Source organism: Jaculus jaculus, chromosome 10, assembly GCF_020740685.1.
Source record: "Jaculus jaculus isolate mJacJac1 chromosome 10, mJacJac1.mat.Y.cur, whole genome shotgun sequence".
NCBI classification, from domain to species: Eukaryota; Metazoa; Chordata; class Mammalia; order Rodentia; family Dipodidae; genus Jaculus; species Jaculus jaculus.
This window is the reverse complement of record NC_059111.1, coordinates 6,836,109-6,860,952: the sequence shown is the minus strand read 5'-3', so window position 1 is coordinate 6,860,952 and position 24,844 is coordinate 6,836,109. Positions and strand designations below refer to the sequence as shown.

General features: G+C 45.4%; 1 protein-coding gene, 1 non-coding gene and 1 pseudogene across 3 annotated transcripts; 1 reads left to right on the top strand and 2 right to left on the bottom strand.

Moving 5' to 3' along the window:
• Positions 1 to 3,828: 3,828 nt before the first annotated feature.
• On the bottom strand, positions 3,829 to 24,617 carry Gcnt3 (glucosaminyl (N-acetyl) transferase 3, mucin type). Of its 2 annotated transcripts, none has more exons than XM_004662434.2 (3): positions 24,480 to 24,617; positions 6,958 to 7,083; positions 3,829 to 5,240 (listed from the first exon to the last, which is right to left on the bottom strand). In XM_004662434.2, exon 3 carries the CDS (start codon positions 5,184 to 5,186, stop codon positions 3,867 to 3,869), a length of 1,320 nt encoding a protein of 439 aa, XP_004662491.2. In that variant the 5' UTR covers positions 5,187 to 5,240; positions 6,958 to 7,083; positions 24,480 to 24,617; the 3' UTR covers positions 3,829 to 3,866. The 2 variants fall into 2 exon arrangements, with proteins under 2 accessions (XP_004662491.2, XP_045016879.1); XM_045160944.1 differs by lacking the exon at positions 24,480 to 24,617 and adding an exon at positions 7,189 to 7,297.
• Positions 17,385 to 17,480, top strand: LOC123464241 (annotated as a pseudogene).
• LOC123464184 lies at positions 18,679 to 18,785 on the bottom strand. The gene has a single exon (XR_006639424.1). It is a non-coding gene; the product is annotated as a U6 spliceosomal RNA (small nuclear RNA).
• Positions 24,618 to 24,844: the final 227 nt, after the last annotated feature.

Genomic DNA, 24,844 nt, shown 5'->3' with positions numbered 1-24,844 from the left:
CTCCCGCTCTCTTCAGAGTGGCTTATCTGCTCCTCACGCAGATCCCTCACCAGAGCCACCTTTGTGCTCTCGAGACATGGCAGTGTGCTCCTGCCCCAGCCTTGCCATCTGTCCCGGCCTAGACTGCTGCTCCTTCCTCCAGCTCCATGGACCATTCCCTCGTCTCCCTTCAGCTCTCTTCTGGAAAGCTGTGTTTTCACTGGAGGCATCTTATAAAATTTTAAGCATTGGGTTGGGCTGGAGAGATGACTTAGTGGTTAAGGCACTTTGCAAAGCTTAAAAACCCATGTTCAACTCTCCAGGTACCACATAAGCTAGATGCACAAGGTGGTGCCAGCATCTGGAGTTTGATTGCAGTGGCTGGAGGGCCTGGCATGCCAATTCTCTTTCTCTCGCTCTCACTCTGTGTCATGAAGAAAATTACAAAAATAAATTTTACGCATTCCTCTCTCCCTACTCCTTTCTGCCTTGCCAAGGTCTCTATCACTTCCTTCAATTTCCCTCTAGTACTTGGCTCCCTCTAATAATTTATTCATAATGTTTACAGTAGTATGTGGATAGCATGCATGTAAGTATGTTCATGCTTTGTTCATTCCTGTATCCCCCATGTTGATAACAGTGTGTAATGAATAATGAGAATGTGATTCCTGTTTATGGAATGAATGACTTTATTGCGTGTCCATACACCAAGCTTTATAAAGGCAAGTATTATATCTTCTTCATCTTTTTAATAAATAATGGCTAAATGGAATAAATAAGAATAGATCTTAGCCAGGCATAGTGGTGCATGCTTTTAATCCCAGCACACGCGAGGCAGAGGTAGGAGGATCACTGTTAGTTCAAGGCTAGTCTGGGACTACAGAGTGAACAGGTCAGCCTGAGCTGGAGTGAGACCCTACCTCAAAAGAAAAAAGAAAAAAAAGTAATAGATCTTTGGGTCAGGCAGTTATGGTACTTTTTAAAAATATTTACTTATTTGAAAAAGAAAGAATGGGGACACTATGGCCTCCAGCCATTACACATGGAACTCCAGATGCATGTGCCCCCTTGTGCATCTGACTTATGTGGGTCCTGGGGAATCAAACCTGAGTCCTTTGGCTTTGCAGTCAAGCGCCTTAATGACTAAACCATCTCTATAGCCCAGCTAAGGTTCTTTAAGGTAGTGAAGATACTAAGCAGTCTTTCCTTTTTTTTTTTTTTTTTAAGTCTTTCCATTTTTAAACAAAATACTTGATCTCTTCAACTATATGTCCCAATGTTACCAACTACTTTCTCTTCCTCTCAATAAATTTTCATTCAACCAAAAGAATAATAAAGCTTATAACGAGCAGAGTGTGTAACAAAAACATGGTTACTAAGATAAGGTTCAACAAAGTCCATAAATCAAAATCAAGAGGAAATTAGAATCTTGGAAGGTAATACAACAATCATAATGGCTCAATTCATTCCTAAGGCTTTTTTCCCTTTCCAGAAAAAGGTTAAGGAAACAGATATGGACCCGTGGGAAGGAAAAAAATCAATAGATCTGCTAGTTTAACTGTAAGAATTATAAAATACACTAAGCAAATAAGGGTAACATTTGAGCCTTCTGGTATGAAAACTTCATGTTATTCAATAAAAACAACTTTCTCCCTGGAATAGATACTGAGAGAAAATTTTCAAGGCTTAAAAAATCCCAGAAACTTGTTTCCCCAAAAATGACAGGTTCATGTGTTGACAGCATAAGTATGTTTATTCTGTCATTTCTCATGTAAGCTTTTGGAGAGAGCCCACTGTGAGGTCAAACCCTGGCTGCTGGTCTCAGAGCACGTTCACTCAGGGAAGCACTTCTGTCCCTTCCCACAATGCATCAGCCCCTTTCTGTCCTCTATGGAGCAGGGCTGACAGTCTCCAGTGCTGGCAACGAACTTTCTAGGGGACATTCACCACAAACCTCTGGTGGCAGAGCTGGGAGCAAGGTGAAGAGGACTGAGTATGACAGTGCACATTAGTTGGTGGCCACAGGGCCCATGCCCAGTTCTCTAAGTTACTTCACTGACCAGGAGCATGGTGAGGAAGGAAGGTTTTCTTCTGCCCGCAGTCCAGCACGGTGGGGAGGGAGGCAGGAGCGGGAGGTGCTGGTCACGTTGTGTGCACAGTCGGGCCTGGAGAGAGGTGAAAGCTGCTGCAGCAGTGAGAGGTTCACCTGCACCCTCCCTCCCGCCCCTCTATCCCCTCTCTCTCCTCTCACAAACAAATAAAAATATTTTTTTTTAATGAAACATTAGGGCTGGAGAGATGGCTTAGCAGTTAAGGTGCTTGTCTGCAAAGCCAAAGGACCTCGGTTGGACTCCCCAGGACCCATGTAAGCCAGATGTCCAAGGGGGCACATGTATCTGGAGTTCATTTGCAGTGGCTGGAAACCCTGGTGTGTCTATTCTCTCTCTCCTCTCCTCTCTCTCTGCCTCTTTCCCTCTCTCAAATATAAAAATAAAATAAAGTTCTACTTTAAAAAATAACAACAAAAAATACTTTAAAAAATTAAACATTAGCCGGGCATAGTGGTACATACCTTTAAACCCAGCACTCGGGAGGCAGAGGTAGGAGGATCACCATGAGTTCGAGGCCACCCTAAGACGACATAATGAATTCCAGGTCAGCCTGGGCTAGAGGGAGACCCTACCTCAAAAAAAACTAAATAAATAAAATAAAACACTGTAACATGTTCATGGGCACATCACTCAAATCACAGGAATTCTTGTGTAGATAAATCACTTTTCCAAACCCTACTGTTAACAAAAGATGAGCTAGGTATGTAAAGGCTGCTTTCTGAAGTCTGCCCACTCCAGAAGAGTATGAATAATGGGCAACAATCATTTCTGGAGCTCCGGAGAGGAAACTTTCACTAGGTAACCTTTGAGAGTTGTGTGTCTGTAAATATACACATTGACACACATGTACATGTATATTTACACACACACCATACCCCCACACGTGTGATCTGCAGAATGACAAATACTGATCCATACATTGGCATAGTGCTATAAGGGAATTTGGGTTCGAGGTTTAAACATAGAAATTAGACATCTTGGTTCAACAAGACTGTTTATTTTTGTTTCCTGACAGTTAATAGCAGTGCAGCCTTTTCCCCTACATGACGAACTCCAGCTTGTGTAATAAATTATATGCAGTCTTATCTCAATGGCTACTGTTATGGAACAGTAAGCTTTGGCCAAAAAAAACTGGCAAAATTAGTACCATGCATTTCCTGTCAAAAGATGGTGGTCAGGCTGGTTAAATCACCATGCCCTCTTCCCGTACGGAAAAGTCATGAGTGTAGCCAGGCAAACAAAATGAGGTTTTTCAGTGACTAGAGATCAGCTCTGTGGCTCTGCATTCTTCCGATTGCTACCCACACTGCTTGTCGCCACCATCCTGGGATAACAGAGCCTTCCTGCCAGCCAGCAGAGATTTCAGATGTCACCAACAGTTATTTGGAAAAGTCTCATGCATTTTATGTTTATATGATTTCTGACTTATTAGACAAAATGTAGAGGTAGAACTTTGATTCCAGAGCTATTTATTTTAAGTTCATAGTACCAAAGAGAAGCTTCTCTTTCACTATCAAACCCAGAAGTATTAGAGACAGTATGTCCATGGAATTGAAAACCTGGCATTCAGCACATTTCCCTCCCTGACACTCTCAAGTAACTCTGAGAAAGCCAGAGGAGAAAGAGCGCTGGGACGACATTCACCCAAAGCGGAGGTCACAGGACTTAGTCTCCTTATCCCCAGGGACACCGTGGAATCCAGAGCCCTGCCCACCCCACGGTGCCCCAGTAGGCTCTGTCATGTTCCTGCCTGGAAGGGCTGGTACACAGGATGCCTCACGGCTCAGCCCTGAGGATGGCCTTGTAACGTAGGTACTCCTCCAGACACTGCAGGGCGTTATCGTCCACCTTTGGGTCAAACTTGTTGGCCAGCAGGTGGTGGTTTTGGAGAATCCAGTGCAGGTCCCCAGACCCAAAGATGCAGACCGCCCTCTGGTGGATGCCAGAGCAAGGGGAGTAAGGCGCCCCGTGACTGATGTCTCCCTCGTGGTTTTGCCACTTGACCAGCCTGGCAATGGACATCATGTCGGACGTGTCAAACTTGTGGTGTGAGGGCAGAGAACCAGGCATCCACGAGGCACGCTGAAGGGTGGCCCAGAGGTGCTCATCCGGGCTGTAGGTATCTTTTGCCCATTCAATCAGTTGTTGGGATTTGGGATGGTTCAAGGAGTGCTGGATGAAGTCTCGAGAAGCCACTATGTAGGCATTGCCAGTGAACATGGTGACATTGTGAGGGGGCGGGGTCTTCTCCTGGCCGGTGACGGACAGGGTCAGCGCGCCTCCCACCACGTAGCGGTACCTCCAGCGGTTTCTTTTGTAGGCAGTGGGCACCTCCGACTCCATGCTGCTCCTGCCTTTCAATAACTTGAGGGCCTGGACCATCTCGGCATTGGTCTTGATGGGGAAGTCTGTCCCGCAGGTGTTCAGAAAGTACTTCCAGGGCACGGGGCTTCGGAGCAAGTCTTCCATGCAGTTGAGGTCAGCCTGCACCCTGGACCACGAGGCATAGACCACTGTGACCAGCTTACTGGCCACGAAGACGTTGGGGAAGCAGGAGGCAATGGCCCTGACAGCCTTTGCGAAGGACTCTGGGGACTTGTGATCCACGTGGACGCAGTAGATGTTCTGAGGGGCGTACAAAGCTCGCAGCAGCCTCTCAAAGCTCTCGATCTTCTCGTGAACCACCATGGAGTAGGCGATGGGGAAGTCAGCCTCTTCCCTGCTCAGGGGGAACTGGATGAATTTCCTCTGGGTCCTGAAGAGCTCGCAGTTGGCGGTCATGGCCAGGTAGTGGTCATCGGTGAAGGGCTGCCGCTTCTGCCTGACCTCCAAGTTGTTGAGCAGAGCCTGGAGCACGGCCTCCCGCTCTCCCCGGGTGACCCCGGAGCAGTTGATGGACCTGTTTGCGGGCAGCTTCAGGGACCTGTACAAGACGTCCCTGCAGCGCTGGCTCTGAAGCTCCCTGGAGTCCAGATCCACGTGGCTAAAATCACACTTGAGCCTTAGGGAGAGTCTCAGAGCCACGATGGCCAGCAGCACGTAGCAGCCCACGGTCCACAAGTGATAGCGCCAGCAGAGCCTCCTCCACGCAAGCATGGCCCGGGGATACCCACCGGAGAGGAGCAGGAGCAGGAGGAGCCAGGTGGGTTCCTTGGACAGAACAAAAAGGCCTCTGATTACAAATTAACCTAACCATGAACTGGTTCCCAGGAATGTCAAGTTCAAATCCAAAGTGATGGAAAGGTATAGTTCTCAGGGGAGACCGGCCAAGGATCCCTTTGCACCTGGCAATTTATAATCTGACCACTAACTGTGGTTGCCAGCCACTCTGCAACAGGCTAGGCTCCACCCCCACCTAACAGGAGACAGACACAGCTGAGTACCTCAGGTATAAAGGCGAGGCAACAGGAGGAAGCCCCCACCCCTCAAGCCCTGTTCCTCTTCCCACCCCTTGCCACCCCAGAACCTAGCTCTCATCTGGGCTCTAGAATCTTCTAAAAGCTCAGAGACAAAAATGGATGAAATTTCACTCCCAGCACCAGTTATAGAAATCTTAAAAGTCCTTAAAGCAAAAAAAAAAAGGGACTACATTTCTTGATTCTATTTGAAAATTTCTTTATTAAGATGTGGTTCACCACATATAATTCATTGGTTAGATATGGTATCTAGTCAAAATGTTACTTTTAAAAAGTTCTTAAAGAGGGGCTAGAGAGATAGCTTAGTGGTTAAGCGCTTGCCTGTGAAGCCTAAGGACCCCAACTGGAGGCTTGATTCCCCAGGACCCACGTTAGTCAGACGCACAAGGGGGCGCATGCATCTGGAGTTCGTTTGCAGTGGCTGGAGGCCCTGGTGCACCCATTCTCTCTCTCTCTCTCTTCCTCTCTTTCTCTCTCTCTCTGATTCTTTGTCTGTCACTCTCAAATAAATAAATACATATTTTTTAAAAGGCTGTGCGTGGTGACGCGTGCCTTTAATCCCAGAATTTGGGAGGCAGAGATAGGAGGATCACCGTGAGTTTGAGGCCACCCTGAGACTACATAGTGAATTCCAGGACAGCCTGAGCTAGAGTGAAACCCTACCTCAAAAAAAACAACAAAAAAAAAAAAAAAAATTAAGTCCTTAAAGAGGGCTCGGCATGGTGGCACACACCTTTACTCCCAGCACTCAGGAGGCAGAGGTAGGAGGATGGCTATGAGTTCGAGGCCACCCTGAGACTATGTAGTGAATTCCAGGTCAGCCTGAGTAAGAGTGAAACACTACCTTGAAAAACCAAAGAGAAAAAGAAAGTCCTTAAAGAGATACCCCCCAAAAATTCAATATTACCCAAATACACCATAATTATCCAAATACAAGATCAAGTTTAAAGTGTATCTATACAGAGTCAAGCATGACTGTGTGTGTTCAGTATTTGCTGAGCACTTTCTATGAACTAGAATATTTGTTTTCATTGTTCCTTTAAGTCTTCACAACTAACCTCAAGGGTAGTATTACTAGAATTCTTTCTATTATTTATTTTAGAATTCTTTTTTTTTTTTTTTTGACAGAAAAACAGAAGCTACATGACTGGCTGCCCCAATATCACACATTATAAGAAGAAAACTGGGAATTTCCCTCTACTCTCCCTCCCCTCTAGACTTTTTTGTCCCCCAAATAACACCTACTTTTGAATTACAACATACTGTATGAAGCACCACCAATAAAACCAGAGATTACAGGAGAATAACTGCTCTAAAAAGGAGGGAAGCAAAATGTCAGGATTCTTTGCCCTTGTTCCAGCTCTTTGTGAGTATGAGGATGTCTTCCCAAGTCATAACTCTTTGGGAGCAAACTGAAGAGGAGAAGAAATTAAAATGAAGAAGGCGCTCACCTTTAATAGGCTGTTGCTCTGTGGAGAGCAGAGATCTCTTGTGAAGCTGTGATTCTGTTTTCGAGTGAACTCTACTTGAGCCGGGCTGCAAACGTTAACAGCATAGTCATAAGTCTTCTACTGTCCCTGCAAAACATATTTTCTGATGTTCACATCACGTCCAGGAAAGTGATTCAGGCTCCTCTCTAACCGGCAACGTAGAGAGCAGCAGGTGGCCGTAGCCTCACTCACCTTGTGGCTTCCTGCTCTGAGACAGGGAGCAAGCTCAGATAAGCCATCAGGAGAGCCATTGTCATTCCAGTGAGTCAGGGAGAGGAGTGAGGCAGGGAGGAACATTGCTGACCATATCTGACAAAGCAAGGAAGTATTTCAGCCAGAACAGCCCAGTTCCCACCTATGCTCTCCTGCCACACAGCTGCTCATGGGAGCCTGTTAATGCTCATGGGAGAATTAAAAAGCCTTTTCCTCCCCCACCCAATAAGGAACCATAGACATACACAGGTACACCTGCCTCCCTTCGGTTTGGGAGTAAAAAGTGCCACTCCTCGTGTTCCTGGAACATCACAGTGACACTGAAAATACACTCCACGGATTTTTTTCTCTCTTCTTGTTTAATTTAAATGCACATGTGACCCCTGCCCCCAACACACACAGAGCCATAAAAACTAGCTCATGCTCAAAGGCAAGTACTCTAAGGTAAGAAGGAAATAAAAGGGATACACAGAGGAGGGGAAAAAAAGGCAAATTATCCCTGTTGGCACATGATATGGCTCTACACATGGAAGACCTAAAACCTCACCAGAAAACTCTGATAAACATAAGCTCTGATACAAAAAAAAAAAAGAAAGTCATAAGATAAAAACCAGCAGCCTCCGTATATGCATCAACCAATCAACTAGGAAAGAAGTCAGAGAAGACTTAGACAGAGGCAATAACTTCCTTTTTTTTTCTTTTTTCTTTTTCTGAGGTAGGGTCTCATTCTAGCTCAGACTGACCTAGAATTTGCTCTGTAGTCCCAGGCTGGCCTCGAACTCATAGTGATACTTACTCCTCTCTCTGCCTCCCGAGTGTTGGGATTAAATGTGTACACCACCACACCCAGCTACCAAAAAAGAAGGAAAAAAAACTTTTTTTTTTTTTGAGGTTTGATAAGTTTATCTTGCCCAGGTTTAGACAGCTCCTAAATGGCAAAGCCAGAACATCTGGCTTCAGAGTCCACATTCTATTTCCTTTTGATTGTATTATATTTTTTTCAATTTTTGACATTTTCATACATGTATATAATGTATTTACCAGCTCTTATTCCCTCCTCCTCCCAGTTACATCCTTCTTCCCACTAATCTCCATCTTACTTTCACGAACTGTTCTTATTTTAACCCATTGAGCAAAATTAGGGTTTCTTGCATGATCATGTGTGGAGGGTTATTTGCCATGGAATGAGCAGTTTACCAGTGGTTACACTATGGAAAACTTTTTTTTTCTGAATTTTAAAAAATATTTTTATTTGAGGGCTGGAGAGATGGCTTAGCGGTTAAGCGCTTGCCTGTGAAGCCTAAGGACCCCGGTTCGAGGCTCAGTTCCCCAGGTCCCACGTTAGCCAGATGCACAAGGGGGCGCACGCGTCTGGAGTTCGTTTGCAGAGGCTGGAAGCCCTGGCGCGCCCATTCTCTCTCTCTCCCTCTATCTATCTTTCTCTCTGTGTCTGTCGCTCTCAAATAAATAAATAAAAAAAAAATTAAAAAAAAATATTTTTATTTGAGAGGCAGAATGAGTATGGGTGCACCAGGACCTCCTGCATCTGTGTAATAATCTAGTCAATAAAGGAGCAAATGAACTGCACAGACAATTTTCAAATGAAGGAACATAAATAGCCAATAAATATGTGGGGGAAAAGTTCCACATCCAATGCCAACAGAAAAATGCAAATCAAAACTAGATACAGATTCCAGGATCACTATCACCAAGGAAAAAACACAAGGGTGAGGTGGGGGTAGACCCTTATACAGTGCTGGTGGGAATGTAAATTAGTCCAGCCAGTATGGAAATAAGTGTGACGATTTCTCAGAAACATAAGTAAATTAAAATAAAACTTCCGTCTATACCAACTTCTGGTCATGTACCTGAAGGAAGCAGTCACCTAACTATAGAGGCATTTTCAACTTATGCCAAGCCACAATTCATGACCGTGTTATAGAAGCAGCCGAGGTACCCATCCACAGAGGAGAAACAAATTGTGACATACGTATGTATATATGTATATATGTAAATGTATATACATATATACATATATCAATATATATGTATGTTATGTCAATATATATGTATATATGTATGTTATGTCTATATATATGTTTATAAATATATATATATGTATGTATACATATGAATGACAAGAGTTTTATTCAGCCATAAAGGAAGAAATGATGTCATTTTTCAGGGAAATAGTTGGAGCTGGCCATCATTTATTAAGTGAAATCAGCTATATAGAGACAAGTGAGCCAGGCATGGTGGCACATGCCTTTAATCCCAGCACTTGGGAGGCAGAGGCAAGAGGACTGGCAGAAGTTCAAGGCCACCCTGAGACTCCATAGTGAATTCCAGGTCAGCCTGGGCTAGAGTGAGACCCTACCTCGAAAAACCAAACTAAAGACAAGTGTGACAGGTTTTCTCGTACATGTGGACTCTGGAGGAGGGAGGCTTGAAAGAAGGGATGTTGAAGGTGAAAAGAAGTTATAGGGGTAATAAAGGAGAAGAAGGCCATCAAAGCACATTATATACCTGTAGTAATTGCCATAATAAAACTCCTTACTTTGTACAATAAGCTGTGGGATATGAAAGGGTAACAGGACGAATAATGATCAAAGTCCATTATATACATGTAGGAATCACCAAAAACAAACAAACAAAAAAAAAAAAAGCACCCTAAACTCCATTGTAATATTCACTAGTTTAAAAAAGGAGCGGGAAGGAGGGAGGGGGTTGACTGGAGAGATGGCTTAGTGATTAAGGTGCTTGTGAAGCCTAAAGACTCAGGTTCAACTCCCCAGAACCCACATAAGGCAGATGCACATGGTGGTGCATGTGTCTGGAGTTTCTTTGCAGTGGCCAGAGGCCCTCACATGCCCATTCTCTCTATCTGCCTCTTTTCTCTCTAATAAATAAATAAAAGCTTTATTTTTTTAAAAAGGAGCCAGGCACCCTGATACATGTCTTTAAATCTCTGCACTGGGGAGGCAGGAGTAGGAGGATCAGCGTGAGTTCAAGGTCACCCTGAGACTACGTAGTGAATTCTAGATAAGCTTAGGCTAGAGTGAGACCCTACCTCTAAAAACAAAAACAAACAAAAAAGGCAGTTGTGGGCTGGAGAGATGACTGAGCAGTTAAGCGCTTGCCTATGCAGCCTAAGGACCCTGGTTTGAGGCTCGATTTCCCAGGACCTGCATAAGCCAGCTGCACAAGGTGGTGCATGCATCTGGAGTTCGTTTGCAGTGGCTGAAAGCCCTGGTGCACCCATTCTCAGTCTCTTGTCTCTTTCTCTCTGTTTGTCCCTCTCAAGTAAATAAATAAAAATAAACAAAAGTTTTTTTTAAAGGCAATTGCTCAAAAACTCCTTATGTATGTGTAGGGTGACTGCAAGCCATAGGTTGAAGAGATTCATAGTGGTCCATGAGTGGGTCTCCTTCACTAACAACTGACGCTCTTGGGTTATTGACAGTTAAAAGAATGAATTATATGATGAAAACCCCATGACTAGTTTTGGCAATAAAGTGTAGAGAATATCTTCTTCAAAGCTGCCTCCACTCACACCCAATTCCCAGCTACGAACTACAAAAAATAAACAAGGGCTAGAGAGATGGCTTAGTTGTTAAGGCGCTTGCCTGCAAAGCTAAAGGACCCAGGTTCAATTCCCCAGGTCCTACATAAACCAGATGCACAAAGTGGTGCATTTGTCTGGAGTTCACTTGCAGTGGCTAGAGGCCCTGGTGCGCCCATTCTCTCTCTCAATCACTCTCTCTAATAAATAAATAAATAAATTTAAGAAATAATTAAATAAAAAGCAGCATCCCTTGTCCACTATGTTCACAGACCATAGACTAACTTAACAGACTTAACTAGGGGGCTTGAGACTACCACAGAGGTCAAGCTCTTGCTGGCACATTATCCCAACCGTAGCAATTACTGGGAGTCGCTAACTCTCTCCCACTCCTAAGGTAGAGGAGATAAAGGGAAGAATTGGAAATTACCAAATTTAAAAGTTGGGTAGGGGGCCCGCCCAAAGCTCAGACTCAGACCACTGAGGCACAGGGAACTGCTAAGCTAGTGCTGAGGTCTCTGCGGTCGGAAGACGGGCGCCTAGGCCGAGATTCAGGCCTCTCAGGACAGACTCAGACGACTGGCCACTGACACACACAGGCGTTGACCCGAGATGCTTCCAGAAACCGGAAGTAGGGAGGAAGGGGACCGGAAGTCCCTCCTCCAGCCTGGCTGCCGCTCACTAGCGCCCCCTGGCAGCAGAGCCCGAAAAGGTCGCATTGCAGATGGAGTCTGCAGGCGTGGGCTTCCTTTCCTGCCAATCTCAGCGTGCGGAACGTAGATTTTTTTTTTATTAATTAATTAATTTATTTATTTGAGAGCGACAGACACAGAGAGAAAGACAGATAGAGGGAGAGAGAGAGAGTGGGCGCGCCAGGGCTTCCAGCCTCTGCAAACGAACTCCAGACGCGTGCGCCCCCTTGTGCATCTGGCTAACGTGGGACCTGGGGAACCGAGCCTCGAACCGGGGTCCTTAGGCTTCACAGGCAAGCGCTTAACCGCTAAGCCATCTCTCCAGCCCTAGATTTTTTTTTTTTTTTTTTTTTTTCTCTTGTCCTCTGCCCTTTCCGACTGTAGACGGAAATGTGGTCGAGGCCCTAGAGACGCAAAGGGGCACAGGACACTCTGCACAGACTCCCCCTTCTGCCAACCTCCAATGTTCGCCTTCTCAGAGACCCTCCACTGTCGAGCTGAAAGTCTCTGGAGCAAGAGTGGTTAAAAGATAAACGCTCTGACTCCAGAATGCAGGCCTAGAAAAAAACCTTTTCGTTTGATATGATTATTTTTCCATCATTCCCCCTTGTCCCATCTCTTGCAAAAAGATTTCTATGTTATTTATTTGCAAGGCTGGTTGAGATTGGAAAGCCAGGGCGTCTTGCTGCTAAAAACGAAATCCAGACACATGGGACACTTTGTGCATCTGGCTTGACATGAGCACTGGGGAATTGAACCCATGCTACCAGGATTTTTTTAAGTAAGAGCTTTTAACTGCTGAGCCACCTTCCCAGCCCCCATTCATGTTTTTTTTTCTTTCTGAAAACTGCATGACACAGTCTTTCAATAAACACACTATGTTTTGAATGTTTCCTCCCTCCCTCCCTCCCTCCCTCCCTTCCTTCCTTCCTTTCTGTCGAAGTAGAGTCTCACTCTAGTACTGGCTGGCCTGGAATTCACTATGTACTCTCAGGCTGGCCTTGAACTCACAGCAATCCTCGTACCTCAGCTTCCCAAGGGCTGGGATTAAAGTCGTGCGCTATCACGCCCAGCAGAATATTTTGTTTTTAAGATAAACAAAACAGGTATCAACTCTTGCAACATATATGTGGGTAAAACATTAACAAGTTGTGGAAGTATTCTGTTGAAATGATTTACATGTTAGTAACACCAAGTTCAGAGCGGTTAAAAGCAAGGGTGGTCTTGGGCTGTGTGTGTGTGTGTGTGTGTGTGTGTGTGTGTGTGTGTGCGCGCGCGCCCACAGGCGCACAAGTGCCATGGCATGTGTGTGGAGACCAGAGAACAATGCTTGGGTGTCAGTTCTCACCTTCATTCTTTTCTTTTTCACCTTCATTCTTGCCTGAGGTACAGTCTCTCATTTTTCACCCCTTCACTTGCCATAGCTGATCCTGGCACTGCCAGCTGCAGCATCGGGCTTTTCGCTGGGGGCACCTGAACTTGGGTACTCATACTTGGGTGGCAAGCACTTTACTCACTTCCACTGAGCTTTCCTCCCAGCCTCATGACTCGGCTATTGTTTTTTTTTTTTTTTTAAGTTTTGTTATTTTTATTTATTTATTTGAGAGCGACAGACACAGAGAGAAAGAGGCAGATAGAGAGAGAATGGGCGCGCCAGGGCCTCCAGCCTCTGCAAACGAACTCCAGATGCGTGCGCCCCCTTGTGCATCTGGCTAATGTGGGTCCCGGGGAATCGAGCCTCGAACCGCGTTCCTTAGGCTTCACAGGCAAGCGTTTAACCACTAAGCTATCTCTCCAGCCCTCTGCTATTGTTTTGTCTGTGTGAACTGGAGCAAACTTCTTAGCAAGTGACACCTAACAAACTTCCCTTGTATACCAGGGCCAACACTAACACTCATTTTATAGACTTGTTTTAAATACCAAGAATGATGATGCATACAAAGGGCCTGACATTGGCCGTCTCTCTGTGAAGATTATCACTCGCATGGCTCCAGTGTCCGCCCACAATGACCTATTTTAGGCACAGAATAATTCACTGGGCTGGGCATGGTGGCACACACCTTTAATCCTAGCACTTGGGAGGCAGAGATAGGAGGATCACCAGGAGTTCAAAGTCACCCTGAAACTACATTGTGAATTCCAGGTCAGCCTGGGCTACAGCAAAACCCTACCTCAAAATACCAAAATAATAATAATAATAATAAATGACAATTCTGAGTGGAGACCAAGCAGAAAGATTGATGCCTATGATGTGGCCACAGGGAAGTCCCAAAATTACCCTACTTTGTCCTGAAAAAAGAACCAACTTGTCACTGTCACCACCCAAGAGAATGAGAGCAGACAGAGCAGCTACAGCTGACCACAGCAGGCGAAGGAACAGAACTTATTCAGATGCCCCATTATGCAAAAGAATATGGCGCCAGGCGTGGTGGCACACACCTTTAATCCCAGCACTCGGGAGACAGAGGTAAGAGGATCACCACGAGTTCGAGGCCACCCTGAGACTCCATAGTGAATTCCAGGTCAGCCTGGACCAGAGTGAAACCCTACCTCGAAAAACCTATCCTATCTGAAAGCAACATGAAACCATACACGGAGCATTAGGAAGGGTGTGAGTTTTCTCGCAATGATGTCCACTATGGTGGTATTCCCACCCAGACTCTCAGACCCATTGCCCTTCAATAAAAGTTTAATTTTTCCTAGAAACTTGGACTCCAGACACCTGACAATAAGACTAACTGGCTAGGCCAGTCATTCATCCACTGGGGCTCACATAAAAATTCCCATCCTGAGTCTCAAGGTGGGCTTCTCAAACCCCATCTTGCCCCCCTGGGCAAGAAGAGCTCTGACTTCTTTTCTTCTCTTAAGACGTGGGCTTTGCCGGGTGTGGTGGCGCACGCCTTTAATCCCAGCACTCGGGAGGCAGAGGTAGGAGGATCGCCATGAGTACGAGGCCACCCTGAGACTACATAGTGGATTCCAGGTCAGCCTGAGCCAGAGTGAGACCCTACCTCGAAAAACCAAAAAAAAAAAAAAAAAAGACGCGGGCTTCTCAATGTCTTCCTTCTTTCCCTTAAGCCTCTCTTTCCTTGAAGTTCTCCTTCCTAAAGCTATAAGCTATAAAAAAAATTTTCGGAAGCTTAATTTTAAAAAATAGTTTTGCCTGGCATGGTGATACACGCCCTTAGTCTCAGCACTCGGGATACAGAGGCAGGAGGATTTCATTGAGTTCAAGACCACCCTGAGACTACATAGTGAATTCTAGGTCAGCCTGAGCTGGAGTGAGATCCTACTTGAAAAACCAAAAGTACAAAAAATAATAATTTATCCTAAAAATAAATCAGTAAATAGTTTGTTTTTTAAGTTTAGCCTATCAGTGGGCACATGGATTTGAATTATGTGTTAGTATACGCCAGCATGTTTGTGTGAGAGTCTAAGAGCCCTCAGCCTCCCAAGTGCTGAATTAAAGGTGCACTCCACCACTCCCGGAGCCAGTTGTGAGGCACAGAGAAAACGAGCCAACAGGCTTAGTGGTGACCTTCACAAGGACTGAAGGGACACTCCACGTCGCAACAACAAAATCCAAGGAGGTTCCAGGTAGCGGGATCTAACCAACTTATGCTAGAGTTACAGATCAACTAATAGGCCATTTGTTTCTGCTCTCTTGGTGACATTTACCTCTGCCAGGTGTCAAAGTCAAGGCCGCTCATCTTTATCTCTGTAGCTTCTCAGTACTTACTCATAGGTAATAGAAATCTAAGGTTTCCCGGCATAAAGTGGCTGCTCTCGGGGTGGGTCATGGTTGTCAAATGTCATGAGTAGCAAGGACAGTGGGAGTTACCATTACAGAAGAGACCGTGACTCAGAGTCAATAACTGAGGTCAGATAAGATGGAAACCCAAGTTCATAGGTTGCTGGCTAGGCTGGAGCTGGGCTTCAGGAGAGAAGAAAGATGATGAGGAAGTCGGGAAAGGAAGTGTTCTGCATGGTAGCCTCGGTGTTCCAGAAAGGGCCTGTGGCCACAGTAGTTAACAGAGTCAGTGTGACCCGCTGCTTCCAGAAAAGCCTTATACGCGGCTCAGTCACGGGCACCAGCTAGCTCCTTCTTAGGGCTTTGCCCCTGTAGGCACCCAGAGCTCTGCCCATGCCTGGACATGCCCCGCATAGTCTGGGGTGAGACAGGAAAGGAGGAAAAAGAAAGCATGAAATCGTGCAGATCTCAATAAATAAGTGCTTCCTCTATGCAGAGGATACTTCAGAAAGTGGCGTTAGGTGGCTAAACAGACGTTAACAAGCTGTGATGTCATCCACGGTAGACCCTAACTCCTGGTTTCTTGGCAACAAGCATCCTAGGATAAACCCTATGCCCCTCTATAGGACTTAAAATATTATACGAAAAAGAAGAATGTGGAGATGGCAGAGCTTTTGTTTAGACCCATGAAGGGAAAAGCTACTTCCTCCTGGTCAGAGGAACAAAGTCTGCCCTGGGGTTGAGATTATGGTCCCCTCCCTTAAGAGTTAATCCAGGGCTGGAGAGATGGCTTAGGGGTTAACGCACTTGCCTGTGAAACCTAAGGACCCAGGTTCGATTCCCCAGGTCCTACATAAGCCAGATGCACAAGGTGGTGCATGCATCTGGAGTTTATTTAAAGTAGCTAGAGGCCCCGATGTACCCCGATGTACCCATTCTCTCCCTCTCTATCTGCCTATTTCTCTCTCTCAAATGAATAAATTAAATTAAAATAATAAAAATATTTTTTAAAAAGAGTTAATCTGAGCCAGGTATGGTGGCGCACACCTTTAATCCCAGCACTTGGGAGGCAGAGGTAGGAAGATTGTCATGAGTTTGAGGCCACCCTGAGAATACACAGTGAATTCCAGGTCAGCCTGGACCGGAGTGAAACCCTGCCTCGAAAAACAAAAAACAAAAACAAAACAAAATATATATATATATATATTATATAATATACATATTATATAATATATATATTAATATATATATAATATATATATATATTAGCTGGGTGTGGTGGGGCATGCCTTTAATCCCAGGAAGGCAGCAGTAGGAGGATTGCTGTGAATTAAAGGCCACCCTGAGACTACAGAGTGAATTCCAGGTCTGCCTGGGCTAGAGCAAGATCGTACCTCAACCCCCTCCCATATATTTTACTTTATTTATTTGAGAAAGAAAGAGACAGAGAGAGAGATAAGGAAAGGGAGGGAGGGAGAGAATGGGCATACTAGGGCCTCAAGACCTTGTAAACAAACTCCAGATGCATGTGCCACCATGTGCATCTGGCTTACATGGGATCTAGGGAACCGAACTGGGGTCTTTATACTTCACAGGCAAGTGCCTTAACTACTCAGTTATCTCTCTTGCCCTTTTAAAATCTTATTTTCAAGAGGAGAGTGGGAGGGAGAGAGAGAATGGGTGTGCCAGGGCTCTAGCCACTGCAAAGAAACACCAGGTACATGCGCCACTCTATATAGCTGGCTTTAAGTGGGTTCTAAGAAATTGAACAGCGCCGGTCAGGCTTTGCAGGTGTGGTAGACAGCCTCACGTTGTTCAATGACTTTGAAGAGCAGGTTCCTTCTCTAGTCAACTCTTTCCAAAAGAGTTTACATTTAAAAAAATTTTTTCAGGACTGGAGAGATGGCTTAGCGGTTAAGCGCTTGCCTGTGAAGCCTAAGGACCCCAGTTCGAGGCTCAGTTCCCCAGGTCCCACGTTAGCCAGATGCACAAGGGGGCGCACGCGTCTGGAGTTCGTTTGCAGAGGCTGGAAGCCCTGGCGCGCCCATTCTCTCTCTCTCCCTCTATCTGTCTTTCTCTCTGTCTGTCACTCTCAAATAAATAAATAAACAAAAATTTAAAAAAAAATTTTTTTCATTTACTTATTTGAAAGAGAAAGTGTTCACTTCAGCAGCACATATACTAAAATACTGAAAGCAGAATGATACAGAGAAAATTAGCATGGCCCCTGTGCAAGGATGACACAGAAACTTGTGTCCATATGTAAAAAAAAGAGAGAGAGACAGAGGCAGAGACAGACAAAAAGAGAATGGGCACACCAGAATAAACTCCAGATGCATGTTCTACCTTGTGCATCTGGCTTTATGTGGGTACTGGGAAATCAAACCTGGGTCCTTTCACTTTGCCAACAAGTGCCTTAACTGCTAAGCCATCTCTCTAGCCAAAGACTTTGCAATTTTATCATAGTCTTTCCTCAGGCATCCTTTACATTATTTTAGTGTAAATCAGGCTATCTTCCTTAAAATTATTAATGAGAGATGGCTTACCAGTTAAACCATTTGCCTGCAAAGCCAAAGGATCCTGGTTCAATTCTCCAGGACCCATGGAAGCCAGATGCACAAGGGGACACATGTATCTGGAGTTCATTTGCACTGGCTAGAGGCCATGGTGCGCCCATTCTCTCCCCTCCTCCCCCCCCCATCGCCCTCTCTCTCTCTCTCTCCCTAAAATAATTAATTAAATTAAATTAAAATTGTTAATGTGTTTGACAATAGCAGCTTTGATAACCTAAAACCACTCTCTGTGTCAGTAAATTTTAAATTTGTTTGAAATTTTCAACTTAAAGTCTTAAATCTTTCACTTCCATATCTTTACCCAAACACATCAGTTCATTACAAATTTAACCTTGATTAGACGCTCTGGGAATGGGCAGCAGAATGCAGCCAGCCCTTATGTCAGTAGCCCAGCTCCAATAAGGTTTTCTGTAGTCTTTCCTTCCCCCTTAGAAAGGTCATAAGCCAAGATTCCAGATATAATTCTCTCTGCACTTGGCATTTTCAAATTCTCATCAGAATAGTCTCCAATATCTGGCTTACTGCTCTGTAAGGCAATTTCAGTTGTAAGCACAAAGTTTCCCATTTCTCTAGCACACATGTTGTAAAAGACCAAATTCAATATGGCCAGATATATCTAAGCACTCTACCCTACTCCTGGTACCAATTCTGTGGTAGAAAGCTTCAGGTTGTTGCAATGAACCTCCAGACCAGACATAAGTCGTGGGATAAAGGAAATTTATTTGAATCTTACAGATCCCGGGGAAGTTTCATAATGACAGAAGAAGCTGGCCTGTTTATACAGATCCAAGCAGAAAGAAAAACAACCACCAAAGAGCAAGCAAGAACACTTCAGGAACTCCAAGAAAAGTTTTAGCACTTTGTAATCTTTAGACTGGCATTCTATTTTATTTTTAAATGGAACGCTTCATGAATTTGCATGTCATCCTTGCGCAGGGGCCATGCTAATCTTCTCTGTACCATTTAAATTTCAGTATATGTGCTGCCGAAGTGAGCACTAGACTGGGATTCTAAATCCACCCCCACACCTTAGGGCTGGACCTTAGGATCTACCCATAGTGACAGTAAGTTACAAACATGAATCAACTCCTAAATCTTTTAGGGAACATCCATTCAAACTACAACAGCAGGCAAGCACTTTAACTGCTGAGCCATCTCTACAGCCCCAACATTTTGATTCTAATAAGTGTGTCCATTCGGCAGAGATCTTGAATATCAAACTTAGAAATGATTAGAAGACACATTTCATCCTCATGAAGACAGAAGCTAACGCAGACCAGAGAGCAGTCAATGCCCTCTGAACCTGCAGCTGGGAACTGCTTCTGTGGAAAGCGGATACTTGGGTTGGGGGTAGAGGGAGGACAACACTCCTGATCCTTTGTACATACTGCTCTCACTTTGGAGACTTAGAAAACAATTATAGACAGAAAACCGGAATATGATCAGGAAGGGAAGGAAAAGAAGTCTGAGGGTGGGCTGGAGAAATGGCTCAGCAGATAAGGTGCTTACCTGGAAAACTGACAACCTAGGTTTGACTCCTCAGTACCCATGTAAAAAGCCAGATGCACAAAGGAGCACATGCATCTGGAGTTTGTTTGCAGTGGCTAAAGGTCCTGAGGTGCCCATTCTCTCTGTCTCTCTTATCTCTCTCTCTTTGCTTATAAATACATAAAGAAATGAAGCCAGGCATGGTGGCACACACCTTTAATCCCAGCACTCAGGAGGCAGAGGTAGGAGAATGGCCGTGAGTTCAAAGCCACCCTGAAACTACATAGTGACTTCCAGCTCAGCCTGGGCTACAGTGAAACCTGATCTTGGAATAAGAAAAAGAACATGGAAAATGTTAATAAAAATTGAGAAAAAAATTAAAAATATGTAAAAAGAAAAAGAAGAAGAATATCTTAGAAAGAAAGAAAGAGAAAAAGAAGGAAAGAAGTCTGAGGGTGCCAGTGGTTGTTATGCCTTTGTTTGGCATAATGCTATCAGAGAGTGTGAGAGCCACCCATGGGACCTGCTCCCAGCCAGAGGTACCGTGTGTCCTCCTCCTCGGGATGTTTGGGCTACAGTGTTTCAGCCTTTGGTTCTGAGTGGCTTTATCATAGGCACACCCAGAGTGGATGTCATTAGATACATTAGCTCTGACTTAAAGAAGAAATGTGTGGGCTCGAGAGATGGCTTAGCGGTTAAGCGCTGGCCTGTGAAGCCTAAGGTCCCCAGTTCGAGGCCAGTTCCCCAGGTCCCACGTTAGCCAGATGCACAAGGGGGCGCACGCGTCTGGAGTTCGTTTGCAGAGGCTGGAAGCCCTGGCTCGCCCATTCTCTCTCTCTCCCTCTATCTGTCTTTCTCTCTGTGTCTGTCACTCCCAAATAAATAAATTAATTAATTTTAAAAAAAAGAAGAAATGTGTGCCTTCAAAGCATCTGGTGTGGAGCAGAGAAATGCAAAACCTCTAGCTGAGTATCATTGTCTTTCTTTGCTCTCTACATGCCTGACCCTCCAAATTCTGGTATGTATAGTGTATGTCCTGGGTAGCCCTAAAATGATTGATTGTATTTATTTATGCGCGTGTGTGTGCGCTTGCACACATATCCGTGTGAGTGTGAGCATGTCATGCCACAGCCTGCGCCTAGAGGTCACAGGACAGCTTTCTGGTCAGTCTTCGAATGCCCACCTCATATGAGGCAGGGTTTCTCGCTTTGGATCCTAACTCTGCTGTTCTTTGCTGGACTTTGCTACACGTTTCCAGGACATTCTCCCGTCTCTGCCTCCCATCTAGGCATCGGAGTCAGTGTGCTGGGATTACAGAAGCCATCACAGCTTCGGGCTTTTGTGGACAGAGTCTGGAGCTGGAACTCGGTCCTCTAGTGCGAGGGGCAAGCTTCTAGTCACTGAGCCATCTCTCCAGCCCCTACAAATATTTTCTTGTTGCTGTAGTTACCTTCATTGCTGGAATGAAACATCTGTAGATTGTGTATCATTTTAAAGGCCACATGGTATTTGGTTTTATTGGCTTCATCAAAATTTATTTAGTTGCAGAAAGGAGGAAAAATTAATATATTTCTCACTACTAGAACACATTGTGACAAAAAGAACCATTCACAGTTATCGAGATTTTGTTGTTGTTGCTTTTTTTTTTTTGTTATCGAGATTTTTTTAAAAAAATATTTTATTTCTTTGCAAAGAGAGAGAGAGAGAGACAGAGAGAGGTGTGCCAAGGCTTCCCACCACTACAAAGGAACTCCAGACGCATGTGCCACTTTGAGCATCTGGCTTTACATGGACAGTGGGTTGTTAAACTTTTCAGGTAAGCTCCTTAACCACTGAAACATCTCTCCTGCCCTGGATTTCTTTTTTTCTTTTTGGTTTTGTTTTTCAAGGTAGGGTCTCACTCTAGCCTAGGCTGACCTGGAACTCACTATGTAGTCTCAAACTCGCAGTGATCCTCCTACCTCTGCCTCCCAAGTGCTGGGAATAAAGGTGTGAACCACCATGCCCAGCTAGGCCTGGATTTCTTAATTATTATGAAAGTCAAAATTTTTAACTATTTATTTATTTATTGTGGGGGGAGAGGCAGAGAGATAGGAGAGAGAGAAAAACTGGGCATGCCAGGTCCTCTAGCTACTGCAAATGAACCGCAGACCCGTGCATCAGGCTTACGTGGGTCCTGAGGAATCGAGCCTGAGTCCTTTGGCTTTGCAAGGAAGTGCCTTAATCCCCCAAAGCCAAGTATCATTTGCAACTTAGTCTAGTGCTGGGCTCCTCTGCATACAAATCACTCTTGAGAGCTGTGATTGACATCAAACCCTGTGCTCTGGGAACGGGAATGGGAATGCTTGCCAGCGCCTATGGGGCAGTGAGTGTTTTGTCTTTGAGGCCAACACTCTGGCTGCGCTGCCGGTCCCACGCCTGGGTGCTCCCTGCCTATGTTAGGCTAGAAGGGCCTGCTGTTTGGAACTATGCCACAGTGTGATTGCTGCACACAATAAGAGCTCCATCCCTGAGAGCGCCTGGCCTGCAATAAAAGGTGGCTAATGAGGTCTCTCAAATACAAGCTCTTCATTTTATCAAGGAGGAAACGGAGCTTGGAGAGACAACGTGGAGTCGGTACTCTTTTCACCATTGTTTTCTGGGATGTTCTAGAAATAGCCAAGCTCTCCTCCTTGTTCTTCTGTAATACGGTCTTGTGACTCATGGTCTTCTGCCTTCTCTCCCCAGGGGCTGGACTAAGGTGTGCACCCCCACGCTGCGCTGCACCTTCTTCCTGTCAAATGCGCTCGCGTGGGGTGTGTGTGCGTGCGCGCGCGCGTGTGTGCGTGCGCGTGCGTGTGTGTGTATGTGTGTGTACATGGATGGAAGCCAGGGGAAGATGTCAGGTGACCTCCTCTTATGCTCTTTCACCCTCTTTTGCCTACACACTATCTCCCACTAAACGCGGAGCTGCCATTTCTGAGTTAGACTCATTGGCCTCTCTAGCATTCCCGTCACTGAAGCCCTGTGGCCAGCCTGGCCTTCGCGGACGGAGGGCAGGAGGAAGAGATGTGAGAGGAGGGCAAGAGCATCCGTCATCCCCTTGCAACTACCTGCCAGGGAGGCACAGGGCAAAGTCCTGCACGGTGGGGAGGTGACACCCACACTGACCTTGGTTCTCTTCCCAACCTCGGATCACGGCCCCCAGTCGGGAACTGTGAGCTTGGCCCTGAAGCCACGTTCCCAGCAGCAGGCTTCCCAGTAGGGGTCAGAGCTCTGTGGCCGGGAGGAGCTGGGGACACCCCACACTTCCTCTGATAGCTACCTTATCTATTCCTTCTGGGTGCCTTGGATGAACTGGTGCTGCTTAGCTCATAAGGATGCAGAGGACCCCAGTCCACAGACCCCGAGCCACAAACAAGCAGAGGCGCACCTGCTAGATACTTGTCTTGTCTCTGTGACCGGGAGGAAAGGTTTATTTTGCCTCGTGATTCTGAGCCTATCTTGGCTCTGCCTATGGTGGTGGGAACTTGCGCACTGTCTGTTCACATCCTGGAAGGTCACAGAACAGAGAGCAGAGGTGGTTGTCGCCTTCCTGGCCCTTCCCTAGCAACCCGCTTCTGCTAGCTAGACCACAGTCCCAACCTCTCCCCTGCCCCCAAATAGTACTATCAGCTAGGAACCAGAACTCAAAGCTAGCCTCTTCCTGAGATAGCCTCTAGTCCAGACCAGTCAGCTGTCCATCTGGGGAAAGAAACTTCTCCTGATGGCCCATTCAGCCTCATGAACCTCAGGTGGGCCGAGACAAGGAGAGAACCCCCTGACCCCTCCTCCCACATGGAGCTCTCTGCACTTTCTTCTCTTTTCTTCTCTTAAACCTTCCTCCCTGGTCTATGGATTTTTAATTCTTTAATTCATAAGATAAGAACCTGGGGTACTCTAAATTTATTGGTGTGTTGGCATATTGATATATTGGCAAGGAATCCCAAAATTCCCATTACAAGTGGTTGAAGTGAGATGTTCTGGCCAGATTTGAAGGGAGAAAAAGATCACTAGATTTTAAAACATCTCTCAGCCAAGCTTGGTGGCTCATGCCTGGGTCCTGGAGAATCAAATCTGGGTCCTTAGGCTTCACAGGCAAATGTCTTAACTGCTAAATCATCTCTCCAGTCTGATAATACCATGTTTTCTTTTTCTTTCTTTCCTTCTTTCTTTCTTTCTTTCTTTTTTATTTTTTATTTTTTTTTATTTTTCAAGGTAGGGTCTCACTGTAGCCCAGGCTGACCTGGAATTCGCTATGTAGTCTCAGGTGGCCTCAAACTCACAGCAATCCTCCTACATCTCCCTCCCAAGTGCTGGGATTAAAGGTGTGCACCACCACACCCAACTTCAACAATACCATTTTTTAACCAGCCAAAAAATAGGTTTATTGAAGATTGACCTTCCTCTTTGACCAAGAAGAGTAAATAGACCAGGACCATGACTATCTTCTCCACTATTTAATTTTGTTGTTTATTTATTTACTTCTATTTTATCTTTTTTATAATTTCATACATGTACATAATGTATTTTGATCATATTTACCTCCATTGCCCTTATTCCCCTTTCATTCTTGCTCCTTCCTATTCTCCTAGATATTTTTTGGTGGGGAGGCTTTCAAGATAGGGTCTCACTCTAGTCCAGGCTGACCTGGAATTCACTATGTAGTCTCAGGCTGGCCTCAAACTCACAGCAATCCTCCTACCTCTGCATCCTGAGTGTTGGGATTAAAGATGTGTACCATCATGTCTGACCCAGTATCTTTTTGTTTGTTTTTTTGTTTTTTTCAAAGTAGGGTCTCACTCTGGCCTAGGCTGACCTGGAATTAACTCTGTAGTCTCAGGCTGGCCCTGAACTCATGGAGATCCTCCTACCTCTGCCTCCTGAGTGCTGGGATTAAAGGCGTGCGCCACCCCTCCAGGCTTCCAGTATCTACTTTTAATCAAAGAATTGAATAAAAAAATGCTAAGAAGAATAATTGTTAAGTTACTATATTTTGGGGGGCAGTACAAAAGCAAGGAAAGACACCCACATCGCTTGAGATCCCACATGGAGGGCCTGGGAAAACTGTGGAGAGAAAAAGAAAGTTCAGAGAACTCCTGCCATGTGGAAGGCTTGTGAGCGATGTGGAAAGTAGGGGGGGGGGCTCCCCTCCGCCACCCAGCTGGGCCAGAGGGGAAACTCACCAGCAGCTGGAAGTCCCCAGGTGGTCAGGCAGCTCAGAGAGGGTGCCCTCCCCTCACAAATGTATTTACAGCCTCATGGTGGCGGACCCTACCATCCGGCTTAGCTCACCTGAGGGTCAGCTGATTGGTTTGGGCTAGGGGCTGTCTCTGGAAGAGGCTAGCCATGAGGCCAGATTCTGGGGGCTGAACTTTAACCAACCACAATGTTAGGGCTATATTTAAATCCTAGGAGAGACCTCCCTCCCTCCCAGGAGGGGTCCAGGTTGTTTGTGGAAAAACATCTAGGTAAGAGATAAGAAGTCAGATCCTGGCCCAAAGACATTCCTGCATTTTTTTTTTTTTTTTTTTAACTTTCAGAGTCACCA